General features: G+C 58.6%; 2 protein-coding genes across 10 annotated transcripts; one reads left to right on the forward strand and one right to left on the reverse strand.

Moving 5' to 3' along the window:
* Positions 1-1,068: 1,068 nt before the first annotated feature.
* GATD1 (glutamine amidotransferase class 1 domain containing 1) lies at positions 1,069-11,405 on the reverse strand. Of its 9 annotated transcripts, XM_034931850.3 has the most exons (8): positions 11,261-11,404; positions 8,934-9,010; positions 7,881-7,986; positions 7,394-7,501; positions 6,299-6,393; positions 5,378-5,471; positions 5,038-5,149; positions 1,069-4,945 (listed from the first exon to the last, which is right to left on the reverse strand). In XM_034931850.3, exons 1-8 carry the CDS (start codon positions 11,322-11,324, stop codon positions 4,939-4,941), a joined length of 663 nt encoding a protein of 220 aa, XP_034787741.1. In that variant the 5' UTR covers positions 11,325-11,404; the 3' UTR covers positions 1,069-4,938. The 9 variants fall into 9 exon arrangements, with proteins under 9 accessions (XP_034787741.1, XP_057155035.1, XP_034787740.3 ...); XM_057299052.2 differs by lacking the exon at positions 7,394-7,501 and having other exon boundaries at positions 11,261-11,405; XM_034931849.3 differs by lacking the exon at positions 5,038-5,149 and having other exon boundaries at positions 1,069-1,221.
* A 12-nt stretch (positions 11,406-11,417) lies between these two features.
* On the forward strand, positions 11,418-20,872 carry LOC100970461 (uncharacterized). Its single transcript, XM_063608024.1, is given in 6 exon segments — positions 11,418-11,557; positions 11,974-14,021; positions 14,023-14,187; positions 14,190-14,359; positions 14,361-14,533; positions 14,536-20,872. Coding segments are annotated over 5 exon segments (633 nt in total). The 5' UTR covers positions 11,418-11,557; positions 11,974-13,982; the 3' UTR covers positions 14,622-20,872.
* The last annotated feature ends 114 nt before the right edge of the window (positions 20,873-20,986 follow it).

Below are 20,986 nucleotides of genomic sequence, written 5' to 3' on the forward strand. Positions count from 1 at the left end.
CAGCACTGGGCTGCAGGATGGAGCTGCAGCTTCTCACCCTGAACCTAAAACAAGCTACCCTACCTTACACCGCCCCTCAATTCCAGTCTGGATTGGGCATGCCCGCCCATCCAGGGTGCAAGAGGGGACAACTCTGGGGCAGAGCAGCAGGCCAGGGAGGCAGCTGGGCTGCCAGTGCCCTTGATCAAGACCAGTGCAGGGCTCCTCCTGGGGTGGAGAGCTGAGTGGGCAGAGCCCTCCCCACACCAACCCCCACGGCTGAGGAGTCCCTCCCACCCTTCAAGGCTTCCCACAGGAGGCCAGGCCTCTGCCTCCAAGCCGGTCAACAGGCTAAGTCCTAAGAGGACATCAAAGGTCTTGTGGCTCCCAATTATTAACAGCACCACTATCTCCAAGGAGGCCCAGCAGAATGGAGCTCTGGGGATGTGACTAAGTTTGTGAGTGTCGTTTGCAAACATCAAGTTCACCCACTTGCCCCTATGATTCAGTCATCTTAGAACTGTGAAACCATCACCCCAAAATGAAATCTCATACCTATTTGTTCCCAGCCTCAATCTACTTTCTGTCTGACTTACATTTTCTGGATATTTCACAAAAATGGAATCACAGGGTAAAGGCCTTTTGAGACAGTCTTCTTTCACTCACTCAGCAATTCTGTCCAGGTCCGCCCACATCATAGAACGTAAAAGAACTTCCCTCCTAGCCAGGCACGGGGGTGTGTCCCTCCTAGCCGGGCATGGGGCTGTGTCCCTGCAGTAGCTGGGCATGGGGGTGTGTCCCTGCAGTCTTGTCTACTGGGGAGGCTGAGGTGGAAGGATCATTTGAGGCCAGTTCAAGGCTGCAGCGAGCAGTAACTGCGCCTGTGAATAGTCACACTCTAGCCAGGGCAATGCAGCAAGATCCTATTAAAAATAACTTCATTCCATTTTAATAGCCAAATAATCCACCGTATGAATATATTGCCCTTATTAATAGATACCAACAATTATTAAACATATTGACAACCCACTGTATGAAAACAACTTATCCATTACCATGAGCAGTTCTGCTGTGAACACCAGGACACCATTTGCATGCTGCTGCATGGTTTTATTCCTCATGGGTAGATGAACACACACTGGTATATGGGGAAATCCTCACCCGCCCTCCGCTGTTCTTGTGGAGGTTCTGTCCTCTTGCTGTCCGCCTCTGCCCCAGCCTGGGGCTGCCCCAAGCCCTGCCCTGGCAAAGAGAGAACTGTGCACAGCGGGGAGGCTCTCCAAGCCAGAGGCCTCGCACACAGCTGAGGAATGACGCAGGGGCCTGCAGGCAGCTCACGCGGAGACAGGTCTGTGAGGCCCCGCGTCAGAACCCACTTCACATCCCAAAGCCCCACCTGCTTTGATCTTCAATGCTGGGCTCAATGTCAGATCTGGCTGACCAGAGGGGCTCAGTGAGGCTCACTGGCTCTTCATCCACCCTGCTGTGGCCTGAGCACGTCTCCCCAAAACCCACCTGCTTAAGTCCTCACCTGCAAGGGGATGGTATTAGGTGGGGCATTTGGGAGGTCATCCGGTCACAGGGCAGGGGCACAGCCTCATGATGGGACCATCACCCTTACAAAAGAGGCTGCATCTACTGGTGCTTTCATCTTGGGCTTCCAACCTCCAAAACTGAAACTGATTTCTGTTGTTTATAAGCCACTAGGTTTACAGTATTTTCTTTCTTTTTTTTTTTTTGAGACGGAGTCTTGCTCTGTCACCCAGACTAGAGTGCAGTGGCACGATGTCAGCTCACTGCAACCTCCGCCTCCTGGGTTCAAGCGATTCTCCTGCCTCAGCCTCCCAAGTACATGGGATTACAGGCGCCCACCACCGCGCCTGGCTAATTTCTGTATTTTTAGTAGAGACGGGGTTTCACCATCTTGGCCAGGCTGGTCTCGAACTCCTGACCTCAGGTGATCCACCTGCCTCAGCCTCCCAAAGTGCTGGGATTACAGGCGTGAGCCACTGTGCCCGGCCAGTTTACAGTATTTTCTTATAGGAGCCCAAATAGACTAGGACATTAAGACATGAGCTCGCCTGTAATCCCAGCACTTTGGGAAGCCGAGGCGGGCAGATCATGAGGTCAAGAGATCGAGACCATCCTGGCCAACATGGTGAAACCCCGTCTCTACTGAAAATACAAAAACTAGCTGGGCGTAGTGGCATGCACCTGTAGTCCCAGTTACTCGGGAGGCTGAGGCAGGAGAATTGCTTGAATCTGGGAGGCAGAGGCAGAGGTTGCAGTGAGCTGAGATCGTGCCACTGCACTCCAGCCTACCAACAGAGCAAGACTCCATCTCAAAAAAAAAAAAAAAAAAAGGAAAAATACAAAAATTAGCGGGGTGTGGTGGTGTGCACCTGTAGTCCTAGCTACTCAGGAGGCTGAGGCAGGAGAATCACTTGAACCCGGGAGGCGGAGGCTGCAGTGAGCCGAGATCGTGCCACTGTGTTCCAGCCTGGGTGACAGAGTGAGACTCCATCCAAAAAATAAAATAAAAATAAAAAAGTACTTGTTAGCCGGATGTGGCGGCTCACGCCTCTAATCCCAGCACTTTGGGAAGCTGAGGAAGATGGATCACCTGAGGTCAGGAGTTCAAGACCAGCCTGGCCAACATGATGAAACCCCATCTCTACTAAAAACAAAAATTACGCCAGGCGCAGTGGCTCACGCCTGTAATCCTAACACTTTGGGAGGCCGAGGCGGGAGGATCACTTGAGGTCAGGAGTTCGAGACCAGCCTGGCCAACATGGTGAAACACGGTCTCTACAAAAAATACAAAAATTAGCCAGGCGTGGTGGCGCACACCTGTAATCCCAGCTACTCCGGAGGCTGAGGCAGGAGAATCGCTTGAACCCGGGAGACAGGGGTTGCAGTGAGCCAAGATTGTGCCACTGCACTCCAGCCTGGGTGACGAGAGACAAACTCCATCTCAAAAAATAAATAAATAAAATAAAAAGCATTTGTCCAGAGAGGTCCATCACCACACGGGGATGAGAGTGGACCTGGGACAGAGCAAGGCCCCGCAGCCAGTGCTAAGTGGGCATCCTGACTAATCTGCGAGGCACTGGAGGGACGCAGCCTTCAGGGCGGGGATGTGGCTGCAGCGCTTCCTTCTTCCACTTTTTTCCAAATTCTCCTTATTGAACGGCTTTATTTTATTATTTTTTATTTTTGAGACGGAGTTTCACTCATTGCCCAGGTTGGAGTGCAATGGTGCAATCTTGGCTCACTGCAACCTCCGCCTCCCAGGTTCAAGCAATTCTCACGTCTCAGCCTCCCAAGTAGCTGGGAATACAGGCGCCTGACACCACACCCGGCTCATTTTTGTATTTTAGTTTCACCATGTTGGCCAGGCTTTTCCCAAACTCCTGACTTCAGATGATCCACCCACCTTGGCCTCCCAAAGTGCTGGGATTACAAGGCGTGAGCCACCGCGCCCAGCCAACTGAACTTTTTTTTTTGAGATGGAGTCTCACTCTATTGCCCAGGCTGGAGTGCAGTGGCACGATCTCAGCTCACTGCAAGCTCTGCCTCCCAGGTTCACGCCATTCTCCTGCCTCAGCCTCCCAAGTAGCTGGGACTACAGACACCCACCACCATGCCAGGCTAACTTTTTGTATTTTTGTTTTTTTTTTTTTTTTTTTTTTGAGACGGAGTCTCGCTCTGTCGCCCAGGCTGGAGTGCAGTGGCGCAATCTTGGCTCACTGCAAGCTCCGCCTCCCAGGTTCACGCCATTCTCCTGCCTCAGCCTCCCGAGTAGCTGGGACTACAGGCGCCCGCTACCACGCCCGGCTAATTTTTTTGTATTTTTAGTAGAGACGGGGTTTCACCGTGTTAGCCGGGATGGTCTCGATCTCCTGACCTCGTGATCCGCCCGCCTCGGCCTCCCAAAGTGCTGGGGTTACAGGTGTGAGCCACTGCGCCCGGCCCAACTGAACGGTTTTATAATCACAAGGGGCCTCCTGGCAGGTCACTGGCACCAGGAGCCACGCTGGTGCTTGGGAACGGCTGTGGCTGAGACAGGGAGGTGGGCAGGAAGAAGGCCTTCGATGGCTCAAACTGGGGAACTGTGAGGAAGTAGAGGGCCTACGCCTCTCCTGGACACCCTACACTGGGGCCAGGGGGCAGCCCGCTGGAGGGCCACGGCCCAGGCCAGGTGCCCAGAAGGCTGGACCACTGTCTGCTCTTGATAGCCGCTCTACCCGAGGCCACTCTGCAAGGCCGTGGGGGACAGCACTTTCCTATCATTGAGAATCTCATGGTCTCATATTCACAAGTAAACGTGCCTCTCAATGCTTAGACAGGACAGGGTGCATCGCTGAGGTGCTTACACTTTGAAACCACACACCAGGAAGATTTCTTCAACAGGAAAGTGCTGCCAGTGCCGGTCGGCCTTGGGGCAGGAGGCTGCTTATCCTAAAAAATTCCGTTCACCTTTGGCCAAAGTTCTGAGCCAGCTCCCGCCGGCTGGGCCCTCCCCTCAAGGCCCCCACCAACAGTGAAAGAGGTGGTGGGTGGCGGACAGGCCACAGCAGGGCAAACCCACACAGAGGACCCCCGAGCCGACTCTGTCTAGTCAACAGTGACTACACGTGACAACCAGTCCTCCCTAGAACACCCAGCCTGGAATTCCCGAGGACCACCTAGCAGCTAGCACAGCTCTCCAGGCACGTGGGGTCTTTTCTCTGCCTCCTACCAGAGAACATGCAGGAGGATGGGGGTTTGGACCCTCCAGGAGAGCCGACACCCCCTCAGAGCTGATTCCAGGAGGCCTCCAACAATCCCATCAGGGCCAGACCAGGCTGCCATCCAGGGCCCTTCTCAGGAGGGAAGAGGCGGGGTCCCTGAAGCCTGAGACGGGGCTGTCTCTGGAGACACCTGGGCTGTCTCAGGGGGTGCATCTACCCAGCAGGTTCATTTCCTGCAGGACAGACGTGTGGTCAAGGCTTGGGCAAAAGCACCGGGTGCAGCTCTGCTGATGTGGCAGGAATGTGCCCACCCTGGTGCCCTCACCGGCTGCCACAGAGGAAGAGCAGGTTCTGCACGGCCGGGACAGTGGAGCTGGCATTCTGGCCCGTGACCAGGTGGCGGTCCAGCACGACGTGGACAGCGTCAGGCTCGCTTGCTGGGGAGGACCGAGGGCACCAACCTCAGGCAATGTCCACCTCACCCACTGAGAGCCTCGAACTCCAGGCAGGCTCCCAGGGTCAGCAGTAGGTCAGCCTGTCTGGGTCTGAGTCAGTGCCATGGGGGTCCATAGAACCCAGGGCCCAGGAGGCTTCTCCCCCAGGCTGCAGCAGGGAAGCCCCCCACCCCATCCTCTGTAAGTGCAGGGGGCACCCTCGAGGCTCACCACTGAAGCAGGCGCCCGAATCCTTCACGAAGTCCTCCACCACGAGCGGCAGGCGGGCGAAGCCGGGGGCCCTGACGAGCTCACACACAGAGGGCTGCGGGAGCGGGGTGGGGGCTCCTGAGACAGGCCCAGGCCCTGCGGCCCACCCCAGGGGTCAGGAAGGTCAAGTCAGGGCAGGGAGCCTCACCCAACCAAGTGGGACCGGGGGTGTCACTGCTCATAACAGGGACAGCTGCTAAGGCTGGAAGCCGGAGAGATGACAAAGTCTAGCCATCTTCCCATGGGGTGTCCCTGAGAGCGACACGGCCATTACAGGAGGAGGGGCCAGCTCCCCCAGCACCGGAGCACACAGGTGACTAGAATGAGAAGGGCTTGGTGGGGTGAGTCCCTTGGGCAGAGTGCTGGGGCGGGGCACCCTCTGGGCAGGAGTGAATCTAACCACTCACTCAAGGGGTCACGCCCACTTGTAACCTGAGACTGGGTTGGTGTCACCCCTCGGAGGGCACCACTGGGTACCCACTGAGGAAGGGTCCCCTCAGCAGGGGAAGTGACATCTGAGCTGGGGGCCAGGCCTGTTTAACTTCCAGTGAAACCAGCCTCCGCACAGCAGCCACCTCTCCCTGCCTCAGGGCCTGTGGATCAGCCACTCCCACGGCCGCCCCCAGTGTCCACAGAGCTCACTTCACAGCCTTTGGGCCTCAGATTGACAAAGGCTGTGTCTCCGAGGACACCCTGGCTGGGCTCTCAGCCCCTCCTGACTGCACACGCAAGTCTGATGCCCCTCCCTCCCCACGTCCCCTGGTGAGTGGGCCTGGGCTTCCGGGAGACTAGGGGCCAGAGGGAGTCTCCGACCTCATCTCTGGCTGTGATGGAGGAGGACAGAGCAGGGAGCACAGCGTGCCTTGGCCTCCAGGCACTCACCCCTGTCAGGCTGTAGCCGTGGAACACCCAGGATCTGTCCTCATTGGTGGCACAGCACAGGGCGGCGACACCGTGGCCGACGGCGCAGATGGGTTCTGAAAGCCGCACACGGCGTTGAGGCCCTGGACCCTGCCACCCGCACCCTGAAGCCCCTCCCAGATGCCCCTGCTTGTGGCTCCCCCAGGCTTGTGCCGCCTGCCTGGCCCCTCCTCCCAGGTTTCCCTGGAAACTGGGCTCAGCACCCGGGTGTCCTGGCTCAGCCCGCACAGCTGGCATCAGGAATCTGCTCGGGGGAGCTGGTGCTTCAGGACTAGGCTCTGGTTTAGAGCACAAATCTCAGGTTTTGGCAGCCGAGACACACGCAGAGAGGAGGTCCTGAGGTTCCAGGTCTGTTTACCAAACCCTAGGACGCTGCCCGGCAGCCCCACTGCATAGCCTGGCAGGCGCTGTGGGAAAGGCCCCTCCCCGGCTAGACAGGACGCCCCTGGGCGGGTGGGAGGTAGCCTGAGGCAATGCCTGTGCCTTGCAGTGGGGACATCCTGGCTCCATCCGAAAGGCTGAGTGTGTTCCCACGGCTGAGGTGGCCACAAACAATTGCTGCCTGTCCAGGCCATGCTGGGGACGGCGGCCCCACTCCCACACACAAAGGGTGCTGTGTAGAGCGCTAGCTTGTCCACCCCGGCCAGTGGACACACTCATCACAGCCCAACCCTGAGCCGGGGCAGCTGCCAGGTCTCCTCAAACAGCCTTCCTCCCTGCACCCCTGCTGGCCTTGAGCCCCAAGCCCAGCCCTGGATGCCAGGCTTTCCCAGAAGGAATCAGGCCGGTGTCCTGCCTTGCTCAGGAGGGCATGGCCACCCACCCTCGGGAGCCCACCCAGAGGCCTGCAAGATGGTCACCAGGAGACGACAAAGTCTGTGTGTGTCGGGGGAAGGGGCAGTCCCTGCCTCCTGCCCACAACCACTGCAGTGGCCACTGACCAGAGATCCAGAAACGCCTACCTGGAGTCTTCCCACCTCTCTTCTGCTGGTGGGAGACCCATTTCTTGTGACACTGCACATCCAACCCCTCCCCTGGGTCCCAGGGGTCACCTACTGCTCTCAGAGTGGAAGTGCTGCAGGATACGGGCCAGGGAGCCACTGCTGGCCAGGTCGGTCAGGGCCCCAGGACAGCTGGGGATCAGGAGGGCATGGTACCGGGCACCTGGGGGGAGACCACAGACCAGGTAGCAGCCACATGTCAAAGTGAGACTACCTGCAGGACCAGGCCCGAGTGCGTGGCCAGGACAGACCCTCCACAGGGACCAGCCAGCCTGGTGATGTCATCTGTCCCTTTTCCTCCATGGGCTACAGCTCCCAAGGGCCCCCCTTGACTTTCCTGTCTCCACACACTCACCAACTCTCCTCCCCAGAGAGGCTCAGAAACTCTGGGGCCCAGGATGTGGGGCTGGAGGCTGCCCCAAATGGTCACAGGGCTTCAGGGGCTGAGCTAGGGAGCTCACTAAGACCCCAAACCTATCTGGAACCCTTGACCCTCCAAGGTCCCAGGCACCCCACCCCCAAGGAGTGGGTCCCGGGCCTACCATCGATGGACTCGAGCTTGGCGGGGCTGGCGTAAGCCTTGAGGCGGAAGTCTTGCACCCAGCGTGCATTGCTCTCAGTCACATCCACAAATTCCATGGCTTTCCCCTGGAGAAGCAGAGCCCAGGGGCCGAGGGTCAGCACCAGGGATATCCCTGTCGGCTCAGAGGGAGCCTGAAAAAGCTGACAAGGGACCCAACAGCATCCCCCTGAGGCACAAAGGCCCCCGACCACCCAGCCTCCTTCACTGGATCTCCCAGGGTCGGGGAGCCTGTCCCAGCAGCAGCCTCAGTGGTTTATTTCCTAGCCAACCCATCAACCAAAAATTTTTATACATAATAAACAAACAAAAACCCGCAGTGACAAATACATTATGCATCCTTACTATGACTTATCTACATCTGATATCCCTGGGTCCCCCACGATCAGAGGGTGGAGAATTCCTCCCAGTGGAAACGTGTGCCCCTCACACCAGGGCTGCGCCTTGGTCTCCTCCTCACACAAGTACAGAAGCACAGACCCACAGCAAAAAGGTCTCCCTTGGGCTGGGTGCAGAGGCTCATGCCTATAATCCCAGCACTTTGGGAGGCCGAGGCGGGTGGATCACCTGAGGTTGGGAGTTCGAGACCATCCTGGCCAACACGGTGAAAACCCGTCTCTACTAAAAATACAAAATTAGCTGGGCATGGTGGCGCATGCCTGTAATCCCGGCTACTCGGGAGGCTGAGGCAGGAGGATTGCTTGAACCCGGGAGGCGGAGGATGTGGTGAGCTGAGATCGCACCACTGCACTCCAGCCTGGACAACAACAGCGAAACTCCATCTCAAAAAAAAAAAGAAAAGGTCTCCCTCATCACAGATGGGGGATCAGAGCCCAGGAAATGGGGACTGGGACAGGCGGACGCCACCAGGGTTTGGTTACAGACTCTTCACCCCTCCACCAACTGCAGGGGCTCCCCACTCCTCCCAGGCAGCGGCGGCAGTCTCCTGACCTTGCCCCCGGAGAGGTGGAGACAGACCCCAAGTGTCCAGTGGGGAAGGAGAGGCTGGACTTACCCCAGGGGTGGCCACCTGCAGGTTGAAGGCGGTGCTGGCCATCGTGAAACAGTGGAGGAAGGACTGGGCCGACACACCTGCAGAAGGTCCCAGTGAGTGTGGGCTCGACAGGACTAGCGTGCCCCGCCTCAGGGGGCTACCCAGACACCCCCATGGCCTCGACTGACCCCAGAACACGCTGAGGAGCAGCCCTCTCCCCTACACCCAGGGACCACTACTTGAAGCCCTGGGGCAGGGCCAGCCACCCATTCACGTCCCGGAGAAGGAAGCTGGGAAGGCGTGAGTCAGAGGAGCACAGCCAGGTCTGCCAGAACGGTAGGCCATGCCCGGGCCTGCATCCCCCATGGCGGGCTCTTTCCCCAGCCTGGCACTGTCACCTCCAGCCTCAGCCAGAAGCCGGGACAGGATGCAGCCCACCTCAACTGTCCATGCCACTCCCACACCCCAGCCTCATCCTAGTGCTAACAGAGCCACGAGAGACCTTTCTGAAAGGCAAACCCGGGTGTGAGGGTCACAGAGTTCAGCTCATCTTCTCACTGAACCACCAGGGACTCAGGCCCTCAGGCACCATGGAGAATGCAGAAGTGTCCTGGCCCCTCCTCACCCCTTCCAGGGAAGCCGCTCAGAGGGACCCTTTCCTCACAAGGGTTCTGGGATTATACCCCTCCTCCTCAGCTTTTCCTAGCGTCCTTCGGCCCCTCAAAAAACTTTTAAAAAAGAAACCCAACACACCACACCCAATCCAGAAGGCTCTGGGGGCCTCTGTCCTACCAGGGGAAGGACACAGCCCCGCAAACCCTGCCTGCCGGAGAGAGCACTTAGAAGTTTATTCCAAAGTAGCGTGAGCTGTATCTCTCTACATTTATTTTAACTCTGGGGCCCAATCCCTCAGCTTCATTTTTATCTTCATTCTTTTTTTTTTTTTTTTTTTGAGACGGAGTCTCGGTCTGTCGCCAGGCTGGAGTGCAGTGGTGCGATCTCGGCTCACTGCAACCTCCACCTTCCAGGCTCAAGCAATTCTCCTGCCTCAGCCTCCCGAGTAGCTGGGACTACAGGAGGGTGCCACCACGCCCAGCTAATTTTTGTACTTTTAGTAGAGACGGAGTTTCACCGTTTTAGCCAGAATGGTCTCGATCTCTTGACCTCGTGATCCGCCCGCCTCGCCCTCCCAAAGTGCTGGGATTACAGGCGTGAGCCACTGCGCCCAGCCTCTTCATTCTTATATAAGTTAATACATATTCACTGTAAAATGTCCACTTATCGAGGAAAAACAAAGTGCCCAGTAGACTGCCGCAGGCTGTTCCCCCAGCTGCCCGCCCTTCCGGCCTCCTGAAGTGCTGCCCCCAGCCTGCTGGCGCTAAGACCCCATGTCCTCAACATGCCGGACCTCCTCACGCCTACCTGCTCTGGAAACAAGCCCCAACCCACCCCCCCAGGACTAAACCCCACTCGAGGCTCCTCCCACCCGCAGTCTGGGGGCATCACTCAGGACCCCTGGAGCTCAGCACATCGTGACGCCACAAACCCACAGCCCCATCTCCCCGTCCACACTTGAGGAGCTACAGACTTCAAGAGGCAGACCCACTGGGTCGCAACCCCCCACCTCTCCGTGGTGCGGTGACCTTGGGCTGGTCACTTCCCTCTCCAAAAGGCTCAGAACAAGGCCAGGCACCCTCGTGCTCCGCTGCTCATCCCTCCCCTGCTGCCCTAAGACCCTGCAGGCTCAGCGCCAGGGGACGCACCCCGCTGCGCTCCGACCCGCGTGAGCCCCAGGCCAGTATTGCCCTGGTACCCTTGCCCCAGGACGGGGGCCGCGGGGCGCCTTCTCCAGGAGGGGGCTCCGGGTCTCCTCAGAAGCCGGTGGCTCAGAAGGTCAGGGTCCCCGCGGCCGCCCGACCTCAGAGCTGGGTCAACTCCCGGAATGGCCCCTCCCCACACCCGGGCTCCCCTCTCGCAGCGCAGCGGCCTCAGAGACCAGGCCCAGGCACGCGGCTCCCTCCGCTAGAAACGTCGGGCCCGGGCCGCCTCGCCGGGAAGACGAGACTCGGAGGAGCGACGCGGCGCCGGGATCCCTCACGACCCCCCGACCCCGCCCCGAGCTCCATCCCACCAACCCGCGACCCCACCCCCGCCCCGTCCCCGTCCCCGCCCCGAGCTCCATCCCGACACCGACCCCGCTCCGCCCGCCCCCGGCCCCTGCCCGGCGCCCCCAGCGGCCTCGGCCTCCGGCGCCACGTGACGCGCGCCCACCGTGTCCCGAACCTCCCGCCCCGGGCAGCCCCCTCGCGGACGCTCTTCGGACGCTGGCCCCGGCCGCCGGGCCTCACCTTCGGCGGCGCCGCTGGCCACGAGCAGACAGGCGGGCCTGCTAGGGAGCCGCTCGGACGCCATGGCTCGGGCTCGGCGCTGGGTCTGCGCGTGCGCGGCGTCTGGGCGCGCCCGGGAGTTCGCGGGTCACGTGCCCTGGCGGCCGGGGGCGGAGCGGGGTGGGACTGGGCGCCTGCGCGTTCGTACCCGGTCCGGGTCGGCTGGGCTGCCCGCCTCTCCGCGCGCCCGGGCGGTTGCAGGTCGCGCCTGCTTTGGCCCCGGCGGGTTCGGCATCCGAGCCTGGCAGGGGCCAATAGGTAGGGTCGCGAGGGTCCTCCCCGGCCGCATGCGCAGTCTGAGCGCGCGCGGGGTAGGGCTCTTGGCCTGGGGTGGGGGCGCGGGCATCAGCAGAGCCAGGCGGCGGTGTCGGGGCGCGAAGGTGCCCGTGGTGTTCCGGTGGCCACACCCGAGGAGCAGGGGAGACCGGGGGGCTGCGGGGTCAGAAGCTCCGGGTGTCCCCGGAGACTAGGAGGGGGACGGCGGGGTCCAGGAGGCGGGGTGGGCTCCGCCGGTCCAGGACGGGGGCGTCGCGGGGAGGCCTGCAGGGTTGTGGAGCGTCGGGCTGAGCTCCTGGGAGGACGGAGTGTCACTTCCTGAGATGGGGACACCTCGGGCGTGCTGGCTTTGGTGAAGAGGATTGAAGCAGTTTTTCTTTTTTTTTTTTTTTTTTGAGACAGGGCCTCTGGAGTGCAGTGGCGTGATCTCGGCTCACTACAGCGTCTGCCTAACGTGTTCAAGCGATCCTCCCACCTCAGCCTGTTGAGCAACCGGGACCCCAGGTGCACACTCCACCATGCCCAGCTAATTTTTTTGTGTTTTGGGTAGAGAGGGGGGTCTCACTGTGTTGTCCAAGCTGGTCTCGAACTCCTGATCTAAAGCGATCTGCCTGCCTTGGCCTCCCAAAGTGTGAGGACTACAGGCGTGAGCCACCGCGCCTGGCCTGAAGCAGTTTTTCCTTAGACTGTAGTTGGAGGGGGTGAGACCACGTGGAGTGGTTGGCAGACAGGCAGGCACCCTTTGAGGCCAAAAGGGCGCTTGAGACAGAGCCAGCAGGCGAGCGGGCCGCCCTGGTCCCTGGCCCCCTGCTGCCAGTATGAAGGTCCCACCAAGCCTCTGCTCCAACCAGGGGAACCGTCATGGTTGGGAACAGCCAAGGTGAGGAATTCTGTGGGTCACACCCCCTCAAAACCACTGGCCTCCGCCAGGCGCTGTGGCTCACGCTTGTAATCCCAACACTTTGGGAGGCCCAGGCGGGTGGATCACGAGGTCAGGAGTTCAAGACCAGCCTGGCCAAGATGGTGAAACCCCGTCTCTACTAAGAAAAATACAAAAATTAGCAGTGGCAGCACCTGTAATCCAAGCTACTTGGGAGGCTGAGGCGGGAGAATCACGTGAACCTAGTGGGGGCAGAGGTTGCAATGAACCAAGATTGCGCCACTGCACTCCAGCCTGGGCGACAGAGTGAGACTCCTTCTCAAAAAAAAAAAAAAAAAAGCCACTGGCCTCTGGCTCCCCCTGGCCCAGCCTGGAGAAGAGTCCCTGACCCCTGTCAGACAAGCAGTGCACCCTGCCTCACCTGACACAGAGCCCTCCCGCCACAGGGGAAGTGGGAGCTGGGAGCTCCTGGCACAGGCAAGGCCGAGAGTTGGGTTAGGGAGCAGAGGACGGAGCTGAGTGAGTGTCCAGTGTTAGGTGGGTGGGGGTGTTAGTGGATGGAGGTGTCTGAAGCCTCGCAGGCCTGCGGTCACACCACAGGCTGGGCCTAGCCGCTTGGAGAGCTTTCTGGATCTGCACAGGATCTTGTCCCCCACAGACACACACTGTGGGCCTCAAACCCGGGAGCAGGAGGGGCAGGTTGGAGCAGGTCTACCTGCTTGCCCAGCCCCACCTGCACTGGCCCCAAGGTGTCCCTGATGGAGCTGAGCTGGACCAGCCACAGGTGCAGGGCTGAGTCTGCAGCAGCCCCCTCCCCATTCCTCTTCCCCTCCCCCAAGTTAGAACAGCAGTATGGAGGAGGAAGCTGGAAGCCAGGCTTGGCCCTCACACTGGTGGCAAGTCTAATGCGTGTGTGTGCACCTGTGTCCACAGGTGGTATGCCCCCTAGTGTACCCTTGGGTCCCCACCGTAGTCCAAGGTGTCATGTGTGTGTGTGGGCATGGCTGGTTCCTGGCACAGCCAATCCTGGGAAAATGCATGTCCCTCATGGCATTCAGAGTCAGGGTGGCCAGCCAGGGCCCCACCAGCAAGCCATAGCATCAGCCCAAGGGCAGCAGCCAGCCAGGAGGCAGGAACGGCACCCGAAGTTCCTAGGCGTCCCGAGTCTCCTGTGGGCAAGATCACCCTTGTACCCTCACTGCTGAGCCCTGGAGTGTGGGTGCCCCCAGGTGGTCTGTTGCTGCTCCGCTACTCCGCAGCAGCCCCCAACCCTGTGTGCCCACCCAGGGCGCCGCCATCTCCTCCCCTGCAAGAGGCCAGCCTCTGCTCCGCGCCTCTCTATCCCCAGCAGGTGGGAAAGGGTGCTTCCAGGGTACCGCTATCTCCCCCGCTCCAAGAGGCCAGCCTCTGCTCCCCACCTCTCTACCCCTGGCCGGTGGGAAAGGGTGCTCCTCAGGCCCTGTTTAGGGCTGACATTGGGCCAGGTGACAGGACACCTGGGCATGATTGGGCAGCTATGGGGGAGCCATGGGCAGAGCACCTGAGGTCTGCAGTCAGCAGCCCAGTCCGGGTGATGCCTCCTGGGAAGGGGCCCAGACTTGGGAGTAACGGCGTCACTGATGTGGGTCCCTGGCCCCACTGTGGGGTGTTCAGGGTTGTGCCTATTGGACTGCCCGCCTCACCATCCCACCCTAGTGAGCCTCCTTCCTCAGCCATTGTCCAGCTTCGTGTCTGAAGTCCTGGCGTGGGGCTCACCGCCTGCCCCTTGACCGTGGAGTTCGGATGCATCTCACAGTGAGTGCCCCAGCAGCGCAGGGTTGGGGGCTGAGCATCAGGGGCTCTGCTAGAGCAGGTGGCAATTCCCTGGAACCTGGGGTCTTGCCTTTGTTTGGAGACCAAGAGACTCAGTGTGGGAGGGTCACAGGACATGTCATTGGCAGTGAAAAGGTTGTGTTCCGTTTCCTGCCTCCAGAACTTGCACGTGCTGGAATCCAAGGATGGGTGGGAGAGGGGCTGTTCCTGGAGATGTCTGCCCTTCGGGGCTGGCCCATGCCACAGGACCTCCCATCACCCCTGCTGCCTTGGTTGGTGAATTCAGGGCATGCTGAGCCTTTCCCTTGCAGCCTTTGCACTTGGTACTCTTCCCTCCGCTTATCAAACTCCTAACCATCCCTTGAAGTCCATGGGCACCAGAAGCACCGCCTCAGAGACTCACAGACTCAGATGTACAGATGTCCCTCAGTATCCATGCGGGATTGATTCCAGGACCCCTGCAGATGCTCAAGTCCCTGCTATAAAATAGTGTAGTGTTTGGCCAGGCATGGTGGCTCACGCCTGTAATCCCAGCACTTTGGGAGGCCAAGGCGGGTGGATCACCTGAGGTCGGGAGTTTGAGACCAGCCTGGCCAACATGGTGAAACCCCATCTCTACTAAAAATACAAAAATTAGCTGGGCGTGGTGGTGGGAACCTGTAATCCCAGCTACTCAGTAGGCTGAGGGAGGTGAATTACTTGAACCCAGGAAGCGGAGGTTGCAGTTAGCCAAGATTACGCCACTGCACTCCAGCCTGGGCGACAGAGCAAGACTCGGTCTCAAAAAAAAAAAAAAAAAAAAAGGGCGGGGGGCTGTGCGCAGTGGCTCACTCCTGTAATCCCAACAGTTTGGGAGGCTGAGGCGGGGGGATCACGAGGTCAGGAGTTCGAAACCAGCCTGAAACCCCGTCTCTACTAAAAATACAAAAAATTAGCCGGGCATGGTGGCGTGCCTGTAATCCCAGCTACTTAGGAGGCTGAGGCAGGAGAATCGCTTGAACCCAGGAGGCGGAGGTTGCAGTGAGCAGAGATCACGCCATTGCACTCTAGCCTGGGCGACAGAGCAAGACTCCATCTCAAAAAAAAAAATGCTGTAGTGTTTGCATATAACCTACACGTGTCCTCCTGTGTACTTTAACTCATTTCTAGATTACTTATAATACCTAATACAATGTAACTGCTGTGGGAAGAGTTGCTGTATTGTGTTGTTTAGGAAATAACAAGAAAAAAAAAGCACAACCACCCATGTTTGTTTTTTCAAATATTTAACATCCTTGCTTGGTTGAATCCACGGATGCGGAACCCATAGATCCTGAGGGCCGACTCTACCCCCTTCCTGAGAACATCCCCCACAGATGGCTGCCCTGGGTGCCCTCTCTTAGCTCAGCCCGACTACCAGGTGGACCTCAGGTTGAGGGCTAGGACCAGGAGACATGGGCTTCTTTCTTGGGAAGGGGCATGTTGGGCAGTCCTCGACGTGGCCCAGACAGGGCCCTTTCCCAGCGGGGGCTCAGCCGGGTTCCCCTTTCACCAAGGCTGGGCTGGGGGGAGCCTGGATGGTTAGACCCCAGCACCTGTGAGTCACGCAGACCCAGAAGCAGGAAGCAGACAGTGACAGCCGCTAAGACGCAGGGAGGCTGGGCCAGGGCTGGGGCACGAGGGTACCTTCACCTGGGTGTCAGAAGCACTTGAGAGGACAGGGGCTGCTGGCTCTGATGTCTGCCCCCCCAGGCTGGCATGAACTGGCCAGAGACATCAGACGTGGTACATGCCGGCCTCTGTGGCCTGGAGGGGCTTGCAACAAGGAGGCAGGCCCTGTCCCAAGCTGGCCTAGCCTAGTGTCCAGGACATGGAGGACAGGGTGCAGCAGCCCCAGGGAGGGGTGGGGCCGTTCCCTCCTAAACACACTTCTGGAGCTGCTGCAGTCGGGGGTGACCCTAACCTGCCTCGTGCCTTCCTTCCCATGTGCCGGGGCGGGTCCCAGGGAGTGGCCTCAGCACCAGCTGCACCACACACCTCTCTCCTGCCCCGACTGGCTCCCACCTGGGGCACGCAGTTGGGCAACACAGGCCCTGCTCTGCCCATCGAGCCTCCAGGGCAAGTGCAAGCTCAGCCTGGGCCTGGAGACGGCGGATCGGAGCGTGTCCAGGTGCTCAGGGACTGGTCACCGAAAGGCAAGGAGCCCTCCCTGGGACCAGGGAGACACCCAAGAGTCAGGCCGGGACCTGCAGCGGCCCGGGGTGGGAGTCTGCAGCAGAAAGTGCCCCCGTGGGCCTTGCTCACTGTGCCCTGCTTCTGGAGGATTCCGCCTGGGACCCTGCCCGTGTCTAGGGGAGGGCCCGGAGGTGATCAGCAGCCTCACCAAGAATGCACTAGGGTGGGAGTCCCGGGAGAGGAGTTGCACCCTCTCAGCAGTGGGGAGGGGATGCTGGAGAGGAAAACAGAGAAACCTCCCCCCAGCCCACCCCGTTCTGCACTGGGTGATAAATACCACGTGCGCCCTAGGAAGCCACGTGTGTCGCTGGCTCCTAGCACGAGGATGGGGGACTTGAGATGCTGGTGCAGGTTCCCAGCAAGGCTCAGAGCTGCGGGTCTCCAGGGAGTTCCCGCAGAGCCTAGGGGGCACAGCCTGCCTCAGACAGTCCCCGGACCCCAGACCCGTGGACGCCTCTGTCCCTAGAGATGATGCTGCGCGTTGGAGCTTTCCTGCTTTTTTCCCGTTTTCCAGATTTCCTTATAAGCGATTTGACTTCACAGCTTGACCTTTTTATACACATTTTATATCTGGTATTTGTTTAGACCTTAGAAGTGTTCTGAGGCCAGGCGCGTTGGCTCATGCCTGTGATCCCAGCACTTTGGGTGGCTGAGGTGGACGGATCACCTGAGGTCAGGAGTTTGAGACCATCCTGGCTAACGTGGTGAAACCCTGTCCCTACTAAAAATAACAAAATTAGCCGGGCGTGGGGGTGGGCGCCTGTAGTCCCAGCTACTCTGGAGGCTGAGGCAGGAGAATGGCGTGAACCCGGGAGGCGAGATCGCGCCATCACACTCCAGCCTGGGCAACAGAGCAAGAGTCCCTCTCAAAAAAAAAAAAAAAAAAAGAAGTGTTCTGTAATAAAAGTGAACTGATAAGCTCTGGGCATCCCTGAGAATTTGTTTTCCTTTCAGAAAGTTTCCTACACTACTGAGGTTTAGGGGCACTGTGAAGCAAAAGCCACGCCTCAGAATCCCAGGCGGAGACTCCGACCTCCTCCCGGGAGGGAAGCCAGTAGCTGAGCACCTGCGGGAGATTAAAGAGAGGAATAAGGAGGTGAGTACATGACAAAGAGCCACAGTCGCAGTCAGTGGGGCCTGGCTCAGAACAGGCTGTGCTGGGAAGCGGGAGCAGGAGCTGGCGCCGCCTTGCGGGCTGGCAGAGGACCATCCACTCCCTGGCGCTGGGGCCGTCCCATCTCATGGGCAAGAAACGTGAGACCCCTGGCTCGCTCCACACACAACCTAAGTGCCAGATGGATGAGACGCCTACGCGTGAGTAAATGCCAGGAACATGAGACTTGAACGTGGCAGGATATCCTTCTGCCCACGAATCTAAAAGCTTACTCGGTAATGGGAGAATGGTTCCAATTTGATAAACTCGGGTTTTTAGAACGTCTGTGCTCCAGAAACACTGGAAGGCAAGTGGCTGCTGGCTGGAGGAGATAATTGGATGCTGCAAGCGGCAAAGGGCTCGGGATGCAAAACACTGCAAGAAATGCGACAAGGGAGGAGCATTCCCGCAAAGAAAAAACGCACAGGCCGAGAGCAGTGGCTCACGCCTGTAATCCCAGCACTTTGGGAGGCCGAGGCAGGTGCATCGCTTGAGGACAGGCGTTCGAGACTAGCCTGGCCAACATGGTGAAACCCCATCTCTACTAAAAATACAAAAAAAAAAAATTAACCGGCTGTGGTGGCGAGTTCCTGTGGTCCCAGCTACTCGGGAGGCTGAGGCAGGAGAATCGCTTGAACCTGGGAGACAGAGGTTGCAGTGAGCCAAGATCGTGTCACTGCACTCCAGCCTGGGCAACAGAGTGAGACTCTGTCAAAAAAGAAAAAAAATTGCACAAATGGCACAAAGAGGAAAAATCAAATGGTGAGACCCAAATTGCCAGGAGCTTGCTTTCTTTTTTTTTTTTCTCCTTTCCTTTTTTCCATCCTTTTATCAGCCATAAAAAGGAAGGGAAAGTTGGGCTGGGCACAGTGGCTCATGCCTGTAATCCCAATGCTTTGGGAGGCCAAGATGAGTGGATCACCTGAGGTCAGGAGTTCGAGTCAACCTGGCCAACATGGTGAAACCCCATCTCTACTAAAAATACAAAACTAGCCGGACGTGGTGGCGTGCGCCTGTAATCCCAGCACTTTGGGAGGCTGAGACAGGAGAATCCCTTGAACCCAGGAGGCAGAGGTTGCAGTGAGCCAAGATTGCGCCACGGCACTCCAGCCTGGGCAACAGAGTGAGACTCCATCTCAAAAAATAAAATAAAAAGGAAGGGAAGTTGAATAGACTACAGCATGGATGGACCCTGAGTGAAACAGGCCAATCGAAAGGACAGACGTTACACGATACCATTTATCTGCAATGCTAGATTTGGGAGAGCCATTGAGGCAGAAACTAGGTGGTGGGTGCCAGGGGTTAAGGGGAGGGGACGGGGAGTCCATGTGTAATGGGGACAGAGTCTCTGGAGCGATGACGCATTCTGGAGGTGGACGGTGGTAATGGATACGCATGATGCTGCTGAACTGTGCACTTCAAAATGGATAAGACAGTAGATTTTGTGTTTATACAATAAACCCAGAAAAGACGTATGCTGTACCACAAACTCAGAATAGGTTTTATGGAGATTTTCTTGGTGTTTTTGTTGTTGTTTGAGACAGGGTCTGGCTGTGTTGCCCAGGCTGGAGGGCAGTGGCACAGTCATAGCTCACTGCAGCCTCAACCTCCTTGGCTCAGGGAATCCTCCTGCCTCAGCCTCCTGAGTAGCTGGGACCACAGGCGCACACCACCAGGCCTGGCTAATTTTTATTTATTTATTTATTGAGATGGAGTCTCGGTCTGTCACCCAGGCTGGAGTGCAGTGGCATGATCTCGGCTCACTGCAACCTCCGCCTCCCGGGTTCAAGCGATTCTCGTCCCTCAGCTTCCTGAGTAGCTGGGATTACAGGCGCCTGCCACCAGGCCCAGCTAATTTTTGTATTTTTAGTAGAGACAGGGTTTCACCATGTTGGTCAGGCTGGTCTCGAACTCCTGACCTCATGATCCGCCCGCCTTGGCCTTCCAAAGTGCTGGGATTACAGGCATGAGCCACTGCACCTAGCTATATTTTTATTGTACAGACAGAGGTCTCACTGTGTTGGCCAGGCTGGTCTCAAACTCCTGAGCTCAAGCCATCTATCACCTCGGCCTTCCAAAGTGCTGGGATTACAGGTGTGAGCCACCGTGCCCGGCCTACAAGGATTTTCATTCCTGCTTTGTCTAAAGTTGAAAAAGTTTTGGAAAATCTAAGCATCGTTTAATAGAGAATCACTAAGTAAAATGAGGCAGCATCGTGGGTGGAATATCAGCACCAAAGCGCCAAGCCTTGTGGTTAAAGGTGGCAGACCATCTTGTCTTCTTAGCCCCTTTCAAGTCCCCTACTATATCAGAAAGGGTTGGCTGGTTGCTTTTAAAGCACGAGCCGCAGAATGGAGAGAATGGGCGACTGGAAGGCAGGCTGAGGGTGGTGAGGGGCCCTGCTGGCCAGTCAGAGAGGTAGCCTGGCACCCGTGGGGCAGGTGAGCTGGGAGCTGGAGGTGTGAGCAGCGTCTGCACAGAGCCTTCTCCTTTGTACGCTGGGCTCAGATCAGCGGGCTCAAGGGGTAGGCTGCCTCCTTGACTTCCAGGAGGCAGCAGCATGAGTGGGAGTCGAGGGAGGCTGTCGCAGGGCGGCCTGGGTGGGAGCAACAGGGTCGGTTTTAGCTGGTTCTACCCCGTGGGCCCTCCGTATCTGTCTGGGCCTGGGTGTGGGTGCATGGACGGGGACTGCTGCTCTGGGGAGGGAGTGTACCAGGTGCCAGAAGGGCAGGAGGAAGGCACGGCTGTCCCCCCACAGCAGCTGGAAGAAGGCTTGGGGGAGGAGGTGGTCAGGGAGCTCTTGTCTGCTGGCCTCAGCCACCCGTCGGGTGAGACCCAGGGCCAGGAAGACAGAGCTCAAAGGAGCCCTTCCCAGGCACCGCAGGCCTTGCTGCCTGTTGGCCCGCATGCTGCAGCCTCGCCCGTGGCCAGGCCCACCAGCAGGCCCGCCGGTTGGACACCTGGTCAGAGTGGGCTGGGGTCCATGGACGAGAGGTGTTGAGGGGGGCCTCTTCTGCACTCAGGATGTGGGGCTCGCTGCAGTGGGGGCTGCGGAAGGGCCCCTGCCTGGCTGGAGAGCTCAGCCTGAGAAGCAGGGCTTGCCCTCCCCGCACCCCATGTCCTCACTGCTTCCTGGTCCTGTAGCCCCTGGGTGTCCATCTTGGGTCAGGACCCACAGGAAGGCCAGGGAGGAGGATGGAGCAGGGCCTGGGTGGGGATCCGGGCCGAGGCCCCTGGGATAAGGGCATAGGAGTGACAGGGGGTCCCGTCAGAGGGTCCTGGATGCAGCATCCCTCCCTGGAAAGCCTGGGGTGTGGGCGTGACACATGCGACCCTGCGTCTCCCAGCCACA

Source organism: Pan paniscus, chromosome 9 (genome assembly GCF_029289425.2).
Source record: "Pan paniscus chromosome 9, NHGRI_mPanPan1-v2.0_pri, whole genome shotgun sequence".
NCBI classification, from domain to species: Eukaryota; Metazoa; Chordata; class Mammalia; order Primates; family Hominidae; genus Pan; species Pan paniscus.

Coding starts and splice junctions, on each gene's coding strand:
- GATD1 (XM_063608019.1), bottom strand. CDS start 11,324: ATGGCGTCCGAGCGGCTCCCTAGCAGGCCCGCCTGTCTGCTCGTGGCC. Junction 7,502..7,880: donor CAAGCTCGAGTCCATCGATG/GTAGGCCCGGGA, acceptor GTCTCCCCCCAG/GTGCCCGGTACCATGCCCTC. Junction 5,472..6,298: donor ACGGCTACAGCCTGACAGGG/GTGAGTGCCTGG, acceptor CCGCTCCCGCAG/CCCTCTGTGTGTGAGCTCGT.